At 40.7% G+C, this 23,971-nt stretch overlaps 1 protein-coding gene across 1 annotated transcript in view; it reads left to right on the top strand.

The window, feature by feature from the left end:
• The window catches only part of ARHGAP19 (Rho GTPase activating protein 19), a 142,244-nt gene that overhangs the window by 63,210 nt on the left and 55,063 nt on the right, over window positions 1–23,971 (top strand). Inside the window, exons 7-11 of the mRNA XM_006831456.1 lie at window positions 604–669; window positions 4,582–4,773; window positions 6,470–6,568; window positions 10,663–10,773; window positions 11,364–11,442. Of these exons, the coding sequence (XP_006831519.1) occupies window positions 604–669; window positions 4,582–4,773; window positions 6,470–6,568; window positions 10,663–10,773; window positions 11,364–11,442 (547 nt within the window). The remainder of the gene's footprint in view (window positions 1–603; window positions 670–4,581; window positions 4,774–6,469; window positions 6,569–10,662; window positions 10,774–11,363; window positions 11,443–23,971) is intronic.

Raw genomic sequence — 23,971 nt, 5'->3', positions numbered from 1 at the left:
TCAAGCTCACCAGCTGCTCCTTGGAAACCCTATACAAGGTCGCTGTGGGTCGGAACTGACTCGATGGCACTTAACAACAACAAGAAGTATAAACATTGGAGCATGTTGGCTCTAGGGTAAGTACTGGGCTGAGAACCACAAGGTCAGTGGTTCGAGCCCACTAGTCGCTCCTTGGGAGAAAGATGAGACTTTCTGCTACCCAGAAGATTTACCGTTTCCTAAATCCTACTCATAGGGTCACTGTGGGTCAGAACTGACTTGAGGGCATTTAACAGCAACGACAATATATAAACATTACTGCAAATATCTATAGTTTTTGTTTCTGACTTATCTGAGTATATACATGCCGTGTTTAAATTTTAAAATAACAACTACATTGGTGTCTTTTCATAAGCACATTTTTTTGGGTTTGTTTTGGTACGATTTGCTGAGATATCTTTTTGGTAGCAAGAAAGAGGAAACAATGAAATAGAGCATTTTGAGAATCTTTTGGTTTTTCAAAGTAATCTACCTGTCAAACCATTTGAGACTACTGTCCTTGTGGCCTGGAAGTTACTGTCCTACTAACCACTGAGTCATGGCTTTCTTTTCTGTCTCATCAAGGCTCCTGCTTATATTCGGGAATGTGCCAGATTACACTATTTAGGCTCCAGAACCCAAGTATCAAAGGTAAGAAAGAAATAGAAATTACTCTCAGCCCAAACAATGAAACAGAGGTAATTAAAATAAGTGACGTTTTAAAACAAACTATGAAATCAAAGTAAAGCCATGTAATTACAGTTAAAAAATTATCTATACTTTTGATAAGGAAGATTGAGAAGAAAGTAATATGCTGAAATGAAAGTGTCTCCTCTGTACAGTATTGTCTGCTCCAGAGGTATTCCTGAGGGACTGATGGGATACACTTTGTGTGAGTGATGACATCGGCTATAAAGCCTTTATACATTCTTGTAGCATCTGATGAAATCTCTAAAATGCAGAATATTAAACATTTTATGGTAATGGAAGTATACTTTTATGTAATGTATTCTTTTTTCAGGTTCAGCCCTCTATCAAAAGGCTGAAAGACTTGAGACTTAGAAGAAAATGAATGATGCCTTTTAACAGATTACTTATCATTTTTGTTATGCTGAGTTTTAAAATAACTTTTATTTTTAAAATATAACATTTAAAAAGTTTTAAATGTAAATACCTCATTTTTGTTGTGAAAATATACAGAACAAAACGTATTTTTATAGGTATAATTCAGTAACATTGATTACATAGTTAAGTTATACATCATTCCTGCTATCCTTTTCCAAATCATTTTACCATTATTAATATAAAATCAATGTCCCCTAAGCATAAACAAAAGTGAGAAGTTTAAAAAACAAATGCAGTCACTTTTTGACTTTCTGTTTAGTCTGTCTTGGAAGGTGATTGTTGTTACCGGGTGCTGTTGAGTTGGTTCCGATTTAACAGAAGGAAACACCGCCTGCTTCCCTCTCCTCCTCACAGTACTGGAGCTCATTGCTGCTGTCTCTGTAGCAGTCCATTTTGTTGGGGGTCTTCCTCTTTTTCATTGATCTTCTACTTTACCAAGCATAATGTCCTTTTTCAGGCACCCTCGGAAACCCTGTACAGGGTCGCTATGGGTCGGAACCGACTCGATGGCACTTAACAACAACAACAAGTCTCTTGTGATAATGCATGTACAAAGTATGAGGGACAAAGTCTGGCTATCCTTAATTCTAAGGAGCATTCTTGCTGTACTTCTCCAAACACAAATTTGGTTGTTCTTCTGGTAGTCCACGGTACACTTCAATGTTCTCCAACACCATAACTCAAATGCATCAGTTCTACGGTTTTCCTTATTCATTGTCCAACTTTCAAAGCACCTTAGTTCTCAAATTGGTATCTTTGCTCTTGAACACTTTATAAAGGTCTTGTGCAGCAGATTTGCCTAGTACAGTATGTCATTTTATTTCTTGATGGCTGCTTCCCTGAGTGTTGATTGTGGATGCAAGCAAAATAAAGTCTTTGACAACTTCAATCTTTTTTCCATTTATCATGATGGTATTTATTGGTTCAATGGTGAAGATTTTCTTTACATTGAGGTGCAACCCATACTGAAGGCTGTGGTCTTTGTTCTTCATCAGCAAGTATTTCAAGACCTCTTTGCTTTCAGCATGTAATGTTGCATCATCTGCATGTTGCAGGTTGTCAATGAGACTTCCTCTAATCCTGATGTCAAGTTCTTCAGCTATTCCAGTTTCTTTGATTATTTGCTCAGCATACAGATTGAATAATTATGGGGAAAGAATTCCAAAGAATGTGGACACCTTTTCTGATTTTAAACCATTCAGTATCTACTTGTTTTGTTCTAATGACTGCCTCTTGGTCTGTGTACAGGTTCCTTATGAGCACTATTCGGTGTTCTGGAATACTCTTTCTTCTCAGTGTTATCCAGAGCTTGTCATGATCTACACATTCAAAAGGTTTTCTATTGTCAATAAAGCACAAGTAAACATCTTCTTGGTATTCTCTGCTTTCAACCCAAATCCATCTGACATCAGCAATGATAGTCCTCATTCCATGTCCTCTTAGGAATCTGGCTGGAATTTCTGGCAGTCAATGCACTGTTGAAGCTGTTTTTGAATTATTTTCAGAAAAATTTTATTTGCATGTGATGTTAATGATACTGTTTGATGAGTTCCACATTCTTTAACTGGAGACAGATATGGATCTCTTCCAGTCACTTGGCCAGGGAGCTGTCTTCCACATTTCTTGGTATAGCTGAGTGAGTGCGTCCAGTGCTGCATGGGTTTGTTGAAAGATTCCAGTTTGTATTCCATCTGTTCCCGGAGCCTTCTTTATTGCCAGTGCCTCCAGTGCACTTTGGATTCCTTTTTTCAGCGCCATTGGTGTTACCTCTTAAAATGGTTAAACATCGGCCATTTCTTTTTGGTACAGTGACAGAGTATCTCCTATTTTTTTTTTTTTTTTTTTTTGATGCCTTCTGCATCATTCAGTGTTTTGCCCATGGAATCCTTCAGTATGGCAAGTCAGGGCTTGAATTTTTTCTTCAGTTCTTTCAGCTTGAGAAATGCTGAGTGTGTTCTTTCCTTTTGGCTTTCTAACTCCAGGTTTTTGCACATTTCAATATACTTGGTCTTTTTAAACTGCCGTTTGAAATTTTCTGTTCAGCTGTTTGACTTCCCATTTCTTTCACTTGCTTTAGCATCTCTGCACTGGAGAACAAGTTTCAGCATCTATTCTGACATTCATTTTGGTCTTTTTTGTATTTTTAATGACCTTTTTCTTCCTGTATGATGTTCTTGATGTCATCCCACAGCTCTTCTGGACTTTGTTCATTAGTGTTTAATGCATCCAATTTGTTCTTGAGATAGTCTCTAAATTCATGTGGGATATGTTCAAGTACATTCTTTGGCTTTTGTGGACTTGTTTTAATTTTCTTCAGTTTGATCTTGAACTTGTATATAAGAAGTTGATGATCTGTTCTATAATTGGCCCCTGGCCTGGTTTTGGCTGATGATATTGAGCTTTTCCACCATCTCTTCCCACAGATAAATAATCAGCTTTATTCCTGTGTATTTCATTTTGTGAGGTCCATGTGTATAACTGCCTTTTATGTTGTTTAAAAAAGGTATTTGTAATTTCAGTTAGAAAGTTGTTTCTGATTATGCCAGTTTGTCTATTCCTTTAGCTAGTCTTTATCTTTAATTCAGTATATATTTGGTATGACCAGGAAAAGAGTTATTGTTTGGTCTCAACTGGTTTCTCTTTCTTAGAGAGTTGGGTTTTGTTCCTCTGACTTGGTAGTTGTAAGCCACCGAGTCAGTTCTGACTCATAGCGACCCTGTATAGGGTTCCTATGTAAATTTTTACAGAAGCAGAAAGCCTCATCTTTCTCCCGCTGAGCAACTGGTAGATTCAAACTGTTAGCAGCCCAGCTCATAACCCACTGTGCTAGCTACCAGGGCTACTTTGTTCTTTTACTTGTTGTTAAGTACTGTCAAGCTGGTTCCAACTCATAGAGACTCTGTATAGGATTTCTGAGGAGCCAGTCTTGTGATTCAAACTAACCTTGCAGTCCAGCTCATTAACCCACAGTGCCTACTGCCGTGGGATTGTTGCTGCCTTCCTCCTGTTATGTGTACGAAAGAGCACCTGCCAACAATCAGTGTACCTGGGTCCCTGGGTTGGAATACTGTCCCATCAGTATCTAGATGACTTTCAGCTGGTTGCAGAACTTCAATTTTTTTCTTCTGACAAATAGTAATGATGGTATTTTCCTCAGAGGATAGCAGTGAGAATTACAGGAGCTTAAAAGATGCTTTGAAAACTGAACTCTTTCACAAGTGTAACTCTTGGCAGTATTCGGTTCCTTGGGCAGGTCATGTAAATGGGACTATTAATGTAACTGATAATTAAAGGATCCTCTTTATCTGATAAAAGTATTAAGATTGCCATAGTCCCTCTCCACCAACCCTTCCATCTTTTGACTCTGAGCTTTTGTGGAAACATGAAAACAAAGCTGGCAGGATATATTAATGTGCTTTTCTTTTAATTTTTCTTTAGGATGACCTTGATTTGATAACTTCAGTTCATGCTAAGTCTTTCCAGCTGACAAAATCTCAGAAACAGAATCGGGTAGATTCCTGCTCTCATCTGGAGGAGACCCAACAACGCACGGAAGAGGCATTAAAAGAGCTGTTTCAACATGTACACAATATGCCGGAGTCAGCAAAGAAGAAACAGCTTATTAGACAGGTACCTGTAGCCAGGCAGATAGTGATGGGACTTTAGGAATGTGACTTTTGTTGTAAATCACTCGGGAATGTTGTTAAGTATCTCCTTTAACTTTTGACTCTTAGTGGCTCAAGTTTTGGTTCAGCCACAAAAACAAGCTTGTCTGTGGAACCTCTGTGGCGATCTCTGTACTACTGCCCCACTAGAGAAAAGCATACAGGCTCTTGGATTTCTAAACAGGAGGATTTCTAAACAGGAGGATCCAAGTTTGGTTGGAGTTTCTCTAACCAGGTTTGTTGAGAACCAGTGGTTACCAATGTATTATTACAAAGTTTAAACTTTCCAGATTTTCTTGGCAAATACTGAAATGTTTCGGAACTTCATTTTTTTTAATGGTAATAGTAGTGTCCCTGTTTCATGGTTGTGAAGATTACAGATGAAATCATTAGAAGTATTAGAGGGAGAGTGCTTCACAGATGATGTGTGCTTTTCAATATGCATTTGATAAAAGCTCTGGACACATCGTTTCCAGAAAGTTTTACCAAGTAATGCTCTTACCAATTGGATGTGGTCGGGCCCACCTTAGTGCATCCTTGCCAACATTATCAGCAATGGTTGGTTTTTACTTGCTCTTGGTATTTCTGTTTAGGGGTGACTAGATTTCCTATCTGCTGTGGTAATTAATTTTGAGAACACCTGGATCTAAGCCTCCAGATCTGAACCTCAACTGATAACAAATTTACAGAATTATAATTGAGAAAATTAAAAAGGACAGTTTTAAAAGACAGCAGAGTAGAATTAACTACTTTTTTTTTTTTTTTAGAGCTTTTATTGTGAATTGAGGATAGGTTTATATGGAGAACATCAGTTTTGCACTCATCCTGTCGTGTTTTGTCTCATTGCAATGATTACAATCCCTTCCATGGAATTGAGCACTGTTTTATTATTAATTTGAAGTGGGGAGATGAGTGGCTAATCAAAGCATTGAGTGAGAGTATATACAATGCTTGGGTCTTCCCTTTTTTGACCTGGGCTACCTTCTGAGAGCTGATACTGATTGAATGGACAGGGTTTGATGTATTTTCTCCGAGCAGAACGCTGGTAGGCAGTCTTGATACGCACCCATTTAAAAAGCTTTGGTCATCCTATAGGGTCCATATGAATCAGAATAGACTAGATGACAGTCAGTTTGACATGGGTTGGCTAGGTGATTCTAATGAATAGCAAAGTAAGGGAATCACTGGTATCACTTAATCACCAGCAACCCCTGGCCCTGGGGTTGGGAGGTTGTGGAAGCTTTAGTCACATTTTTAATCCTGTGCAACTTTTATTAACTGACTTCCTATCTTAGGTTGTGCTGATGACTCTGTATGTTCAACATGCTATTTGCAGAATATCTTGAGTATCATCAGGCTATTTGGGGCAAGTTATGTAAGCTTTCTGAGTCTCAGTTTTCTTGTTTGTAAAGTAGGAAAATTAACTCAGACTCAGTGCTTATAAAATAAGGACTGTGAAGTGCAGGATTCCTCAGAGTAATTTACTGAACTTTGACTTCTCTTTGGCAGCACTGTTTCTGCCTTTGGGACTTGCTTGCAGCCCCACTAATCCATATATATATATAGTTTCTCTTTCTCATGGACTTTTCTAGACTTCGCTGTTCATCATCACAGGATGCTGTCTCTTGATGGGAGAATAATAATAAAATGTTTTCTTTTAGTTTAATAAGCAGTCTGCGACCCAAACACCAGGGCGAGAACCTTCTACTCCATGGGTACAGAAGAGGACCCGCTCCCGTTCCTTCAGTGGGCTTATTAAGGTAGGGACACGATGCTGTCATCTCAGCATTGCTGAAAGGAAATCTCTCTGACTTCTCTTGTGCATCAGCAGTTTTCTTCTCTTTGTGATCCTATAAATGGCTCATTTGCAAGAGGACAGTGAGATAATTTGGAAATAATTATTTTTCAAAGCATTTTGCTGTGTTTCAAAATGAGAGAAGCTGTATAAATCATGGGCTTTAAGATGAGAGAGGAGTTGTGTGGCGCTGTGGGTAATGCATCAGACTGCAAAGCCATTTGAACTGCAAGGTCGGTGGTTCAAGCTCACCAGCTGTTCCTTGGAAACCCTATACAGGGTCGCTATGGCTCAGAATCGACTCAATGGCACTTTTAACAACAATGATGATGAGAGAAGTGTGAAGTAAAAGAAATAAGGGCCCTTTCCTTTCCTCTAAAGCTGAAAACAGAGTCCTTAACACTTTCTTTGCAGTTAGATGCTTTTCTGTGAGTCTCAATTCACGGAGAAGTGAGATTGTTAGAAAAATGGATTTTCCAATAGGTTAGTGAGTTTTAAGTGCCTCTCATGTTTGTGAACTTAATATTTTTATCAGTTTTATCAATTTAATTAATAATCTTGTTTTTAAGGGAAAAACAAAACATGCAGTTGTGCTGTTGTTCAGCACAATTGCAGCTTCAGTTTAAGTCTTCTTCGTTGAACTGAACCTGTCTTTAAAGTCCATTGCCACCAGGTGGCAGTAGATACTTGATGTTATTGTTAGGACTCATCAGTGACCCTGTATAGGCCTTTCAAAGGAGCTCTGGTAGCGTAGTGGTTACGAGTTGGGCCGCTAACCTCAAGCTCAGCAGTTCAAATACTACCAGTGGTTCCGTGGGAAAGAGATGAGGTTTCTGCTTCTGTAATGATTTACAGTCTTGAAAACCTTATACAGGATTTCTGAGTCAGAACCGACGCCACAGCACATAACCAGCACCATATGATTTCTTAGGAGCAGCTGGTGGGTTTGAACTGACCTGCAGGCCTTTGCTTATCCTACACATTGATTATGGGGTTCAGAATTTCTAGATTAAACTAACGCAAGGTTCTGGTTATTTGGAGAGTGAACAGCACTATTGTTTGCTCTATAACTTGTTTTATTTCCATTAAAATCTATACCAACAACATTATGGTGGTAGTGATGTGCTGTGGAGTTTGTTCTGACTCATAGCAACCCTGTACAGGGTTTCCGAGGTTGTAAATCTTTACAGGAGCAGAAAGCCTCATCTTTTTCCCATGGAAAGGCTGGTAGTTTAGAACTGCTAATCTTGCAGTTTGTAGCCCGATTCATAACCACTACGCTACCAGAGTTCCTTAGTAACATTATAAGGAGTCCTTCTAATGTTTTTTTCTTTTAAAGCTGGTTAGCAGTTGCAACTTCATCTATCCTTAATTTTGGTCCTAGGTATGATATATACAAGTTTAGCATTCAGTTTGCTGAGGTCAGTAGCCTCTGGGACATTAGGCTTACTTGACATCAAGATTTTCTCTGTTAGGCCCCTAGAGGTACATTCACCTGCCTAGATGTGGCTAATAATATAAACATCTTTGATTTTTCCTCCTCATTTGAGAAGCCTGTCATCCCATCTGATTTCTGTCATAGAGCTGATTGAAGAAAATTAAAATGATCGTCAAATGAATGTTTCTTTATGTGTTAGTCAAATATATGTATTTTTATCTGAACTTAGGTGGGTGTAGTTTTCAGTTCTTAGGGAGCTGTTCTCTTGGCTTTTTCTGTATTATTAATTGCTACTAGAAAAGCTGCTCTTTGGAAACCCTATACAGGGTCGCTATGGGTCGGAAGGTCGGAATCGACTCGATGGCACTTGACAACAACAACTATAACTAGAAATGCAAATATAAGAGAATTTAGAAAAGAGCTTATAATTCTCTTAAGATAAGTCGTTTTATAACAAGTATAAACACAAATCTTTGCAGATTTTATGAAATAGAGAGGTAAAGTGTTTTCATTATAAAGAGATTTTTGAGCTAACAATGTTGTAAAGTGCCATTGAGTCAGTTCTGACTCACAGAGGTTTTCCAAGGAGCAGCTAGTGGCTTTGAACTACCACCCTTGTGGTTAGTAGTCCAGTGCTGATCCTACAGTGTCACACAATAAATGTAAGGTTTTGTTCAGTAGCTCTTTTTTTTTGTCACAACCAAATATCCTTTTTTAAAAAAATGTTTTATTGTGAATTATATGATAGTCTACATGGGAGAACATTAGCTTTACATTCATCCTATCGTATATCATTTCATTGCCATGATTACAGTCCACTCCATGCATCATCAACCAACCAGATGGTACACCCTGCAAGCCTGCCCCCTGGTCATCAGCACACAGCCCCTCTCCCTCTCTGGGTCTAGAGTTCCCAGCCGCTCCATCTCTCCACGTCATCGTCTTTGCCTCTGTCTCTGGTGTCACTGTTTCTCTGGGTAGGGTCCCACACTCCACTCTTCTCCCTTGATGGTCCTAGGGTTCTCTGCTCCAGGACTGCAAAGACAACCACTTCCCTCCCCTTGCTACAAACGTCTACCTTTACATTTCCAACCCTCACAGTCAGTCCTGATAGTCATTATTCACTGTTGTACCGCATGAGTGCTATCCCCATCTCCTTTCATCAGTCCCACCCAGACAAACTGGCTACTACTCAGTGGAGATTCTGCCTTCCCCCGTGCCCTCTGGACCCAGGCTCCCTCTTGAACTGTTCAGTAGCTTTTTAAAAGGAGTGGTGAGATGTCTTTTAATAAGTTCAGTGGATAAATTGTACCTGAGGAAATTGTTGAGATGGTGTATGTTGTGTTACGTATATTTTCAGCACCGTTTAATAAAGAAGTGAGTGGAAGCTTTACAGCTAGTCTTGTGGCTCCTGTCGTATCCAGTGCAGCTCACTCTAAGGTACCAGCTGACTTTCAAAAGGAGAATGCTACTGGTCTTATTTTCCTAATGCTTCTGTGTTCTAACTATTTGATTGTGGACACACTTTGATACCTCTTTGGTCTAGATTTCCCCCCTCTGGGATTCATCTCATGTAAATAATTGACTGCATCAGGAGATTCTGGGTATTGCTGCTGGGATTTCAGTTGTGGAGTATAATGTTCTGGGTTTGATATGTTCTTTTTTTGGAATTCAAATTTATTCTCCAAGGGGAAAAAAGGGAAGATTTCTCCAAGATGGTAGAATTGTCACTGTCAGCTGTTACAGTAGATTACATCAGCCCCTAAGCTGTTTAGAGATGAAGGACTGTTAGTCTTGCTTGGAATTGCACAATAGTCATGTGATCCCCTTATGAAGGCCTGTAGCTTCTTATGGCTATATTAGGAACTCGTATAGATTTTCTCCAAATTTCCAACCTGTGTGATGACATGACAGGGAAGTAAAATCTTAAAGCGGATCCAGCCTAAGTGTCTTTAGTAGGGGGAGGAGGAAGGACGAGGGACTCTTAATAGCTGCTAGAGACCATTCATCTTTTGGGAAAAAATTAAACTGGTAAGTAACTGGAGTTCAGAGGCACTCTGAAATTGGCCTGTGTTGGCTAGTTTAAGTAGGCTAGCAAGTGGCTTCTGCTGTTTCAACATGTAGAGGAAGAATCATCACCAGAAGAAAGGCTGTGATTGTAGTTGTATTTTTGGGAATGTGCTTTTGACCCCTGTATAAGATGGCATGGGAGGATCTTCACAGAATTTTTCAGAAAACTGAGATTTTTTTTCTAACCTAAAGAACCTGAGGTCTTGAAGATCAGTTTAGCTATAATATAGACACAGTGGTGCTGGTGGTGGTACTGTGCCGTGCAGTTGGTTCTGACATAGCAACCCTGAATAGGTTTTCCGATGCTGTAAATCTCTATGGGAGCAGAAAGCCTCATCTTTTTCCTGCATAAACACAGTTGTTGTTGTTATGTGCTGTGGAGTTGGTTCTGACTCATAGCATCCCTGTGTAGGGTTTCCCAGTAGCTCCTGGTGAGCTTGAACTGCTTACCTTGTGGTTCAAATGAGCGCATTAACCCACAGCACCACACTAGGACTCTGTAGACAAAGTAGACGTATATAAGTAAAGTACTTTTTTTCTTTCTAAATCAGCGGAAGGTCCTGGGGAGTCAGATGATGTCAGAGAAGAAAAACGAGGGCCCTACTCCGGAATCCGCGGCCGTTGGTGAATTGAATACAGCCAGCAAAGAAAATGTGAGCTCAGTAAGAAACTGCTTCAGACTTCCTGTCTGTATGTGTGTACTTGAACAAAGGGGGGATATTGTTACACTGTCATTTGTGTTTCGGTGGGCCCTTCAACTGTGCTTGTTTTCAATGAACTCTTTCCTTTATGCTATCTTCTCTGGGGGAGGTTCTCAGTGATTCATTGACTCATTCCGTAAACACACTCGTAAGCCCAGATGATCACTGAGAGAGGGATTCCAAAAGCTCATGGAAAGATTCCATTATTTTTCAATTCCATGTTTCCCTGAACTTTTTGAAGTCCATGCATACAGTGAAGTAACTATGCCATACATGCTGAAGAGAGCAATTCATTCTAATTGAAGGCTTCACAGGGCAGATGACATTTGAGCTAGTCCTTGATACTACATTACTTGTGGTGTAGTCCTTCAAGGTATCCCAGGCATGGTTACTTCATTAAGCTACCAATAAAATCAACTAAGATAAGTATGTCAGTCTCAGTAACTAACTCTTCACATTGAATTTGAGCAAATGAATAATTCCTCTGATAGTAAAGACTGTCTATTGGAATGTCAGAACACTTAAGCTACTGTAAAATTTTCTTGTTACAGTTTTTTTCTGGCTCTCCAGCTGTCAAGATGACACCAACAAGATTGAAATGGTCTGAGGGGAAGAAAGAGGGGAAAAAAGGTACTAATGGTACTCATTTTCTATTCTTATGGAATCTAGTTTATTGCTGCATCTAGTCTGTCAGCATAGTTTTGAATTTGTAGTGTAGTGTTGTTCTAGTTAGAAGCTACATAAACTTTGCTATTGCATTCATTCAGCAGATGTCTGTTGCCCACAGATGCTGACTATAGAACTGTGCACTCAGACCAGTGTGGTCCCTGTGTCTTTGGACAGATGGAACGCACATATAAAATATCTAAAGGATGCTCATTGTTGTTAAGTGCCATCGAGTCAGTACCAACTGATAGCAATCCTCTGCACAACAGACTGAAACACTGCCTGGTCCTGTGCCAACCTCATAATTGTTGCTACATTTGAGCCCATTGCTGCTGCCGCCACTCCATCTACTTAGAGGTCTTCCTCTTTTTCTCTGATCCTCCACTTTACCAAACATGATATCCTTCTCCAGTGACTGGTCCCTCCTGACAATATGTCTGAAGTATGAGAGACGAAGTCTGGCCATCCTGGCTTCCAAGGAGCACTCTGGCTGTACTTCTTCAGATCTGTTTATTCTTTTGGAAGTCCATGATACTTTCAATAATCTTTTTCAACAGTAATTCAAATGCATCAATTATTCTACAGTCTTCCTTATTCATGGTCCAACTTTCATATGCATGTGAGGTTACTGAAAATACCATGGCTTGGGTCAGGTGCACCTTAGTCCTCAAACAGACATCTTTACTCTTGAACACTTTAAAGCAGTCTTGTACAGCAGAATTACGTAAACAATATGTCGTTTAACGTCTTGACTGCTTATTAAGAAAATTAAAAACAAGTGTAAACAAATGTAAATGAATTTGTTTAAACCAAGCATGGAAGTGCTGAGAGTGTGTATGCTCAGTAAATATGAGATAGTTTATGCTCCTGTTTTGTGTAAACTTTAGATTCACTTATTCAGCAAAGCTTTCCAGATAAACACTTCAGGCAGAAGGACACAGGAAATTTTATCATACAACATGGTTTTGAGGCTATTGAAGACCAGAAGGATTATTTAATGCCGGGACTGCTAGTCATTTCAGGTATAAAGGCAGCAGTTTCGTGTTCCTCTGTGAAGAGGCTACGTCACTGGTCTCCTGTGAAGAAGCCAGGCATTGCACTGGAAGGACCGTGGGAATTAGTAGTTAGACTTGGATTGAGTCATCATTTCTTTGTAAAGCTACTCCTTCTGAGCTGAAGAACACTAATGTCTACTTCACAGATTTTGGTCAAAATGTTTTGTAAGCACATTATAATTATTAAGGCATTAACAGGTACTATAATTGTTTATCAAGAAAACTGGATAAGACTTTCTCATTATATGAGCATAGGGTTCATGTGAAAAATGAAGTCAGTTTCTGTTGTGATGTGCTATTCATTGTTTTCTCTGAGATGTGAGCACAGTTACTATTTGAGACATCAGGAAAAGAAAGAACAGAAAGCCCAATCCTCATACATAAATCTTTATTCTTTCCTAGAAAATTATTTGGCAGTATAGTTTCCTTCTTATTTGAATTTGAATTGTTTGAATTTTCTGTTCTTCCCTCCTTGCTTCTGACTTATAGGCTGAGTTGCCTGATTGAGGCACATTCAGTGTTGGAATTATATATGCTAAATATTTATCCTCCATGTTAATTAGTTAAAACTAGCCATAATTTATTTTCAAAGGATGCCTGCATTATTTTGTATGAATTACATCTTTTGTCACTTTCATTTTGGAAGATTACTAAGAAATCATAAGTGTATATTGACAATTATGTTTTGGGAAGAAAGAAATGCACTTAAAAATAATCTGGTTTAGTATTTCACTGAGAATTTTCAGAATAGGAATTCTTGACCTACTATTTGTGGGCCTCCTAAGGGGTCTGTAAAATGCATCTTTATAGGTTGGTTGCGTACGTGCATTTCTCTGGGGGAGAAATATATTGTTTTAATTAGATTCTCAAAAATATCAGTGGTTCAGCCAAATAGAGGTGTTGAGATAGTGAATGCCCTCCAGTTGAATCAGGCGATGGCATTTCCACTTCCCTCTCCCTGGTCACGCCCTCTGTCTCCTGCCCCACTGCCTCGTCCCGTTTTCCGAAGCTCTAAAGCTGCCTGCTCTTGTTTTTTCTCTTAGTTGCTTGGCGACTCCCACAACTGAGTCCCCTCTCTGCATCTGACTGTGTCACTAGATTTGAACTTTCTTCTAGTCTCCAGGCTTACAGATTAAATTGCCATGTATTTATTTTATGCCAGTTTTATGAATATTACCCTCTGTATTTTTGTGGTGAGGGGGTGAGCCTTATAAAAACAATATTCTTGGTAAAAAGTAATGCATTTTTATTATTATCATCAATCATATAATCTCCAAAGATATTTATTTAGTACATAGTGTCCCAACTTTAACATGATTGAAATTTTGGTCAGATAATTCTTTGCTGTGGGAGCTGTCCTGTGCATTGTAGAGTGTTTAAGAGCATTGTTGACCTCCACCCTCTGGATGGCAGAAGTACCCACTCCTAATTGTGATAACCAGAAATGCCTCCAGATATTGGCCCTATAAAGGCTAAGGGGACAAAGGAAAGGTAAACTAACTCCCAACTGAGAGCCACTTACTAACTGGCTGTGATTTTCAGCAGTCAAACCAGACGTAGACTTCAGAGCCCATCTCAAACCCCCCATCAAACCTCCCTCCTCTTTGAAATCTCCTCTGGCTAATGTCGCCAGAGATCATTCTTTTTTCTCTGAAATCTTATTGGCTCAAATAAAATGTTGTATCTAATATGATTTTGGTAGTTGTTTATTTTCCTTGTATTATTGCAGTAACTATTTTCTCTTCTGAAAAACAAAGATCAGACTTCATCTATATGGAGTCTCCTGTCCCCTTTTTTCTCTTACTCTCAGTAATGCCAGTGTCTGGTGTCTAGTGGGCATTTAGTACACATTTGCTGGTAAAAGGGGCAGTTGGGGCAGGAACACAAGTCTGCATTCAGTTAGGCTTGGGTTCAGGTCCCAGATTTGCTACTTAACAGCAGTATATCTTGGGGCAAGTTGACTTGTGCAGGCTTCAGATTCTTCATCCAGAAAATGGCAACCTAACTGGTTGGAAGGATAAGTGGGATAATGTACCTAAAGAACTTAGTGTAGCCCTAGTTACCAAATACACACTTAATATAAAGGGATATCTCTTATTATCAATAAGATGATTAATGAACTAAGATTCGATCAAATGGACTGAGGTTATGTTTACATGGTAACGTCTTGCAGGTGAGGTGACCTAACTTCCCCATTAGGTTTCCAAGACTGTACTTTTTTATGGAAGCAGACTGCCACGTCTTTCTCCCATGGAGCAGTTGGTGGGTTTGAATTGCCAACTTCTTAGTTAGCAACTGAGCACTTTAACCACTGTGTTACAGAGTCATAAATTCTTAAAGTCTAATCCTCACAGATTGGAACAAATATTAGATATAGATCCTCTAGCTTTCAGGTGGGATGTTTGCAAAAAGAAATAATGATAAATATGCTCAGTGCTCTTGTTTCTCTTTCCACCTAGGATTCCTCTGAAGGATCTGGAATTCCTCTGTCGTCCACCCAGGAATTTTCTCTTTAGTGGGCTGAGTGTTACTACCATTCACAGCAGTGCTTGGACTTGCAGCTTGCTTGCTGCATTTTGAATTGTGTGAAAGCCAGCTAATACCTGACTGATACCTCTAATCCCACTCTCTGGATGTTTGTTTGCAAACTGTGCCTTTGGAGCGAATGCTATGAACTCTTTTTTAAAAAAATATGGGGAAACCACTAACCAGTCAATCAGCTTATCCAGCACAATGAATGGCTGGATCCGGCGGGCTCCAGTGTTCAGTGTAGTGTTTAGGCCGATTCTGTATTTTACAACTATGAAATGTATGTTTAGCTGTCAGTGAATCTTTCAAGTCCTACCAGTCCTTGTGGATTGATGTTATTTTTGACTGATATTTTAGGACTTTGTGTTGTTAATGTTGGAGGGTATTTTATTTGTTAGTTATTTTATGTCTTTGTTTTAAAGCCATATTTCGGGGAGGGAGATAGGTAGTCTAAAAGTGTAGGTTACGTAGCCTTTGAGCCTAGTGTCTTGCACGCTTTTTCACCTTAAGCTGTGAGAAAGCTCTTTATCTCATGAGCTTTGTCTCTAAGTACTTTATTTGTGTCCAAAGAATTCACAGGTTTCCTGGAAATTGTCAGTTCTTGGGTCTGAGATTGAATTGAAGAACATTGAACCTGTAATATTGAAAAAGGAGAATTCAGAATGATACAGTAGTTTAAGAAATTTCAGTTATTAAACTGTTTGCCTCTTACCTCGCCCTCTCTGCATCAGCAACACCCACCCCCTGCCCCTGCCCCTTTTCTCAGAGACGTTCAAATCAGCTTGCTGAGCTGTTTTCTTTCCACTCACTTGAAACAGCTCTTGTGCCATCGACTCCTACTGACCATTAGTCTTCCTGTGCCCAGTCACTATGACTCCAGAAGAGTCACTGAGAGCTCAGAAGAGGTTTGTTGAAATTCTTGTCTGTAGTGTGAAGCTCTGGAGTGGGACTAGAATGGGCTGCCAGGTCATATGTCACAGGATGACTCCTCCTGGGTGGGAGTTTATCCCGTTCTTCCAAGAGGTCAGAGGCAGGCTAGACCATCTCCTGAGAGCAAGCTGGGAGCCAGAAGAAGGGAAGTGAGCAGCAATCTTGGCTGGGCCGATAGGATTGAATCAAAAGAAGGCTCTTATTTAGGAGCAATTGTGGCTTGTCACCAGTGTTGGAAGAGCAGTTGCCTCTCTGCTTGTCAGAATAGGCACAGGTATAATTTGGAGATGGTACCAGAGCTCTGGTGGTTGGGAACGTTCAGATATGTTTGAGGTAAACCATGGCTTTGATCTAGTTTAAAATCTCCCCTACCCAGAAGTAGCATATGGCAGGGGAGAAGTTCAGGTGTGTGCCTGGCTCTGTTGAGCAGAACTGTTCTCACGTGTGTACTGGAGTGGAGTCAGGTCTCTGTGGGGAAGCACATGCCAAGCAAAGCTCCTGACAGTGCTGGGCTAGAGACTCTGGGGGAGCGGCGTATGGCCGTGTGTCTGTGTGGTAGCCATCTCCCCAGGCTTGCTCTTTCCTTTACTGCTGTAATGGCAGTAGTGAAAAACAATGTAGCAAGTGACCTTCTGATGGGCTAAATTGTAAACAGTAGGTGGTTAGGTGTATACAATGGCTCAGAACTCCTTTTCTTTAGTTTTATGTCATTATTAAAAATACTTACTAGCAAATCCATTAGTGTAGGTTTCTATTTTACTTATTAAGAAAAAGTAAATTCCTTGCACCAGATACCAGTGGCTTCAAACACTGATGTCATATTTTAATATCACCAGACTGAGTAGTGTCCATCCTTAATTCAGTACTTTATTTGTTGAAGTGTGTCTTTTCCCGGAGAGGGGTGATACTCTGTGAAGCCAGGTCTGTCACCAGGTTAGAGGCCCTGACACCTCCGTGTCATCAAGTCAGTTTTGTGGTCCGGACTGAGGAGGTAGGTATGTAGCTGAGATCCAAAAGAGACAGTCTTTGGATCTTTGGGAATCAGTACCTGAGGGTCTTGTTCCTGCAGCTGGGGTGGTGAGAGAGATGTTGATGACATGTACTCCCAGGGGCAGTGTATATAAGTGTTTTTTGTGTTTTGTTTAAGTAATTTATTGAATATGATTTTTCCTTGCTGTAAGGGTATTATAGGTCATTTACCATATAGAAGCTGTGATCCAGTAGGAATCTATCCTGTAAGGAGGGAGCAGCATCTGCTGCTGCCTTCTAATATGAAACCACTCTAATCCTGTGGAATCTCATGGTGAACTCAAAGACAAGTAGCCTTTGTTGTCATTGGCCACTGAAGGCTATTGTCTTCATTCAGACTTGGAGGGCAGGTACTGTTTTTGAGCCAGTACTTAACAAAAACTCGTGTTTTGTTAAAATGTGTTCATGTTTATTTTTCATGTTACAACAATCTCTTTGAGAATGCTTCTTTTTGTGCTTTTAAATTTTCCTTTCTTCCTGGCGTCACTTGCACTGTGGGCTTTAGCTTGAAAGAAGCAATGCAGGGACACAGCATAAAGATGCGGATCATCCCCCCCTTATGCTGACCTGTGCGGTTAAATCAGTGAAAAGCCAAGGCCCTGGAGTGTCTAACCTGTTACAGTGATGGACTTAGGCACTGGGACCCAGGAATCTGGTTTGAAAACCACACTGCAGTACCAAGTGAAGATTTGGAAATAGTGGTTGTACCTGAGAACATCTGAATCATAACTGAAACTGCCCTGCAGGGGTCCTTGTTAAACAGGAAGGGAAACATTTTAGCCCAGTTGCCTTTTTGTAGTCAATCTGACAAGGGAATACTGTTGGAAAATGGGGTCAGTGCAGGACTGTTGACCTCACAGACTACTGGGTGTTCCTGAGATGGCTGTTCTCTTGGTAGCCAGTGATCCCCGAGTATCAGAGCAGACCATTCTGTCTACCTGAGTAGCATTGTTCCATTCAGCTTCTCACACAGAACTTCACATCAGAATACGGTTAGGATATTGCTTTCTAGGAGAACTTGTGTCATAGGGACTGTGCCCCACAGTGACTGGCCATGTATAAATGGGAAGCCATCTTTGGGAACGGACTTCTCTCGATATTTCTGCTTACTTCAGACAAATTCTCACACAGCTACTTGAAACTTATGGCTCCCACTCTAAGGTCTTTACAAATAGAAATAACTCTTTTCTTCAGGAGGGAGCGCTCATCCCTGCCCTCCTCCACCCTGAAGCCCTCATACTGAAGCAAGAACAAGCTTCAAACCCAGTACCAATATCTGCAGGATCTCCCTAGAATTTGGGGAGGATTTGGGTTCCTAAGATCCATAAACTTTCTAAACCAGTGGCAATTAACCCATTCTAAAACTCGCTATAGCAAGCTGGCTTTCCTAGGCAGTTAGTGCTGAGATCTTTCCAGTAGTGTAGAGTTGATGGAGGGGCTAGTGAGGAGGTGGTGTTATTGGTAACCATGGAAACTGGAGTAGGTGAGGCCTCAGCCTTTGAGACTCCCCCAGACATACTAGGGGTCAGCAGAGCCTGTAAGAAGAAAACATCCCCTTACCACTGAGGCCTTCATAGGCTGCCTTTGCCTTGTCTTGGAGCGTAATCAACAAGAGAAACAAGCTTTCTTTAGAGCTTACTGTTTTTTAAATTTTAGTTAGGCTATATATCATATATATATGTAACTGTAAAGACATGCCATATGTATTATCTTTTATATCCATGTAATATTCCAAAAATAAATTTCTTTGTTTCATTTCCATAGGCTTTGACTGGTCTCTGAGTTCTCCATTTTGAGTGATGAATTATAAACAGGACTGAGGCTGCCTCTTGCTCTGTGGAATATGTTGTTGTTAGGTGTCATCGAGTCGGTACCAACCCATAGCGGCTTTATGCACAGCATAACACAACACTGCCCAATCCTGGGCCAACCTCACTATTGTTGCCACGCTTGAGTCCATTGATGCTGCCACTAGGCCAATCCATCTCGCTGGGGGTCTTCCTCTTTTTCTCTGACCCTCTGCCTTACCAAACATGATATCCTCCAGTGACTGGTCCCTCCTGACAATATGTCCGAAGTATGAGAGATGAAGTTTGTCCATCTTGGCCTCCAAGGAGCACTCTGGCTGCACTTCTTCCAACACAGATCTGTTGGTTCTTTTGGTAGCCCATGGCACTTTCAATATTCTCATCCAACACCATAACTCAAAAGCATCAATTCTTCTACAATCTTCCTTATTCACTATCCAGCTTTCGCATGCATATGAGGTTATTGAAAATACCATGGTTTGGGTCAGGCGCACATTAGTCCTCAAGCTGACATCTTTGCTCTTCAACACTTTAAAAAGGTCTTGTGAAGCAGATTTGCCTGATGTAATATGTCGTTTGATTTCTTGACTGCTGCTTTGCCTTGTCTTCTAGCTGGGTGGCTGGGGTCAGGAGGAGTGGGATTTTGGGTGATAGGTAACAAGTAGGATTGGAACCTGAGGGAATTCTGAGTTTCCGAATGCTTTACCCAGATTCACCTTTCTCACATACTCTTCTCCCCGTTAAATCAGGAGTGATATTAATGTTTTGGCAGCTCTAGTTAAAAATACCGTTTTTGTAACTTTGTAAGTGAACTTACGTATGTCCGTGAACCTCTGTCTCTTCATCTGTACAGTGGAGATACCGAGCTCTATGTCTCTGTCACCTAACATAACCACCACCTGTGTCGTTCTCCTGATGGGGTAGGAAATGTAAGCCTGAGGGTTTTGATCTGCTGGGATTTTGACAGTCGTGTACCCAGTGATTCTGTTTAAACTTTGTGAACATTTTGCTGCAGAGGAGCCCTTGACCACGTGATTCCGAGAACCACATGATTCTGAGAACCTGCTTGGCAGATGGCAGGTGTTGATTAAATGTTAGTTCTTCTGTTCTCTGCCCACCATAAATTTTACATTGAGCAGGTTATTGATGCTGACTTGTTATTTTTTATAAAGAAGTTAAATCCTGAACAGAACTAAAACCCTACAGTTATCTTTATCCCATTCCTTACCCAAGTGTTCCTTTTGGCCCGTAGTGAGGAGCTGCCCAGAGCTTGTCTGCCTCACTCACCCTCTTCCCCAAGGACCAGCTTACTTGACTTATTGGAAAAATCTCTTCCCTGAAAGTGAGGACAGAACGTTCTGTAGCTGGGTTAATGGCCAAAGTGGAGTGGAGAAGAGGAATTTTGATACATAGGAGGAGTTTCAAAAAGCCTGCTCGAATGCTGACCACAGTTGTTAATAGTTAACTGAATTGTAGAAAGGAGTTGTGAAGAAGACTTTCATTAAACAGTGGAAAAGGAAAATAAGAAAACAGAAAACTGGGAAGAGTTTTTCTCTTAGTCTCCCCCTCTTCCCTGGCCAATTGCTTAGCCTTTGCCCCCTAGGGGCTGATCCTTGTTTTTACCTTCCTTCCTGCGTTGTTGTTGTTGTTAGGTGCCATTGAGTTGGTGCTGACTTATAGCAACCTTATGCACAGCAGAACGAAACACTGCCCAATCCTGGGCCAACCTCACTACTATTGCCATGCTTGAACCCGTTGATGCTGCCACTTGGCCAATCCATCTCGCTGGGGGTCTTCCTCTTTTTCTCTGACCCTCCACCCTACCAAACATGATATCCTTCTCCAGCGACTGGTCCCTCCTGACAATACGTCTGAAGTATGAGAGACGAAGTTTGGCCATCTTGGCCTCCAAGGAGCACTCTGGGGACACTTCTTCCAACACAGATCTGTTGGTTCTATGGGCAACCCATCACACTTTTAATAGTCTCCTCAACACCATAATTCAAAAGCATCAATCCTACGGTCATCCTTATTTACTGTCCTACTTTCACATGCATATGAGGTTACTGAAAATACCATGGCTTGGGTCAGACGCACCTTAGTCCTCAAGCTGACATTTTTGCTGTTCAACACTTTAAAAAGGTCTTGTGCAGCAGATTTGCCTAATGCAATACGTTGTTTGATTTCTTGACTGCTGCTTCCATGAGTGTTGATAGTTGATGCAAGAAGAATGAAGCCCTTGACAACTTCAATCTTTTCTCCCTTGATAAGAATATTGCTTATTAGGTCCGGTGGTGAAGATTTTTGTTTTCTTTACATTGAGATGCAATCCATAAGAAGGCTGTGGTCTTTAATCTTCATCAGTAAATGTTTTAAGTCCTCTTCACTTCCAGCAAGCAAGGTTGTATCTTCTGCAGATCGCAGGTTGTTAATGAGTCTACCTGCATTAGAGGCATACAAAAGATAGGAATGGTAAAGAAGGCTGAACCCTAGGCTAGAGGGCTGTGCCCGGAATTAGGCATGCTAATTTAGAAGCTGCTCAAGGCACAGCTTGACCTCTTGTTTTTCCCCATTGTTGTTGTAATTGTTACATGCTGTGGAGTTGATTCCAATTCTTAGCAGTCTTATGTAGCGTTTCCAAGGAGCAGCTGGTGGTTTTCCCCATAAGAACCCAAAAAACCAAATCTAAACCCATGGCCATTGAGTCATTTCTGGCTCACAGTGACCTCGCAGGACAGAATACAACTGCTCCTTGGAGTTTCAGACTATAAATCTTTATGAGAGCAGACAGCCTCATCTTTCTTCCATGGAGCCGATGGTGGATTTGAACCACTGACTTTACAGTTAGCAATTCACCACTACCCACTACTCCACCAGGACTCTTTTCTATAAGAGTTTTTGTTACTGTTGTTAGGTGTTGTCTAGTTGGTTCCCACTCACAGTAACCCTACGTATAACCGAACAAATCACTGCTGGTCTTCTGTCATCCTCAGAGTTGTTATGTGTGAGCTCATTGTTACTGCCACTGTGTCAATCCTCTTCTGCTGACGCTCCACTTTACCAAGCCTGATGTTTTCCTCCAGGGACTGGCCCTACTTAACAACATGTCCTAAGTATGAGACATGAAATCTTACCATCCTTCTTTCTAAGGAGCTGCAAAAAGAAAAAAAAAGACACCAACTTTCCCTCCCACAGCACTGTCTACCCAGCTGAGTTTGAAAATTCATTGCAATGGCCACACTGAACTCAGACATACTCACAGTTGTGGGGTTGATTAGGGAAATGAATAGGTTACAATTTAGGGACAGAAATGCTCATGGCTCTGTTCTGGTCAGGCAGGCCTCTCTCTTTGGCTAATGTTACAAAGCTCCTTAATGTGCCTGACAGATGCCCACAGGACACACTGTTCAGCTCTGGCACTGTGGATCAGAATACCTAGCTCTCTTTATGAAGTGCTGGAAAGCTCCCAACTCTGCAAGCAGGTCTTCTGCCCCAAATCACTCAGCTTTCCTAGTTCTGTGGGCTGGGAAGCCACGGTTCCGGCTCTGACTCTACTGCGGCTCCTCTGCCACTCCCCCAGGGTCGCAGCATTTTGTCTACACATTTGGAAGCAGGGGAAAACCCCAAACACCAGATGCATTCATATTATTCCTATAAACGGTGGTCCACCACTTGTCAGTTTGTCTTACCGTGGTGGCTTGAGTGTTGCTGTGATTCTGGAAGCTATGCCACCGGTATCTTAAATAACAGCAGGGTCAACCATGGTGGACAGGCTTCAGATGAGCTTCCAGATGTAGACATACAAGGAAAAAGGAGAGAAGGACTACATACAAATATTTAGTCACTGAAAATCTCCATATGAATAACAGTGGAACACTGTCAGCACCAGAATATTGTCAGATAGGGTTCCAGAAAATGAGCCCCTCAGGTTAGAAGGCACTCAAAATACCACTGGGGAAAAGCTGCCTCCTCAAAGTAGAGTTGACCATAAGGACGCAAATGGAGTAAAGCCTTAGGGATGTTTCAAAGAGAAACAGCTGTAAACATCCATTAATAAGCCGAACATGGAATGTATGAAGTATGAATCTAGGAAAATTGCAATTTGTCAAAAATTAAATGGAACACATAAATATCAATATATTAGACACTAGTGAGCTGAAATGGACTGGTATTGGCCATTTTGAATCTGACCACCACATGGATTACTATGCCAGGAATGACAAATTGAAGAGGAATGGTTTCACATTCATCTTTAAAAAGAACATATCAAGATCTGTCTTGAAGTACAACACTGTGATAGGATAATATCCATACACCTATAAGGAAGACCAATTGTTGTTGTTGTTGTTAATTGCTGTCAAGTCGGTTCTGACCCATAGCGACCCTGTACAGGGTTTCCGAGGGTGTAAATCTTTATGGGAGTAGAAAGCCTCATCTTTCTCCCCAACAACAACAACAACATAAGGAAGACCAATTAGCACTGTATTATTCACATTTATACAATGGCCACTAAAACCAGTGATGATGAAACTGAAGAATTCTTCCAACGTCTTCAGTCTAAAACTGATCAAATGTGCAATCAAGATGTATTGAAAAAAAAAAAAAAGATGTATTGGTAATTATTGGCAGTTGGAATGCAGAGGTTGCAAACAATGAGGAAGGATCCGTAGTTAGAAAATATGGCCTTGGTGGTAGAAATGATGCTGGTGATCACATGATAGAATTTTGCAAGGCCAATGACTTCATTGCAAATACCTTTTTAAACAACATAAAAGGTATGCATGGACCCCACCAGATGGAATACACAGAAATCAAATTGTGGAAAGAGATGGAAAAGCTCCATATCATTAGCCAAAACAAGACTTGGGGCAGACTGTGAAACAGACCATCAATTGCTCATATGCAAATTCAGGCTGAAGATGAAGAAAATTCAAACAAGTCAATGAAAGTCAAAATAGGACCTTGAACATATCCCATCTGAACTTAGAAATTTGATACATTGAACACTAAAAACCAGAGACCAGAAGAGTTGTGGGATGACATCAAGAATAGCATACAGGAAAAACATAAAAGGTCATTAAGAAGACAAGAAAGAAGAAGACAAAAATGGGTGTCAGAAGAGACTCTGAACTTGCTTTCCAG

Source organism: Chrysochloris asiatica, unplaced genomic scaffold, assembly GCF_000296735.1.
Source record: "Chrysochloris asiatica unplaced genomic scaffold, ChrAsi1.0 scaffold00003, whole genome shotgun sequence".
In the NCBI taxonomy this organism is placed as follows: Eukaryota; Metazoa; Chordata; class Mammalia; order Afrosoricida; family Chrysochloridae; genus Chrysochloris; species Chrysochloris asiatica.
The sequence above is the reverse complement of the archived record's forward strand: the minus strand, read 5'-3'. Positions and strand labels throughout refer to the sequence as shown.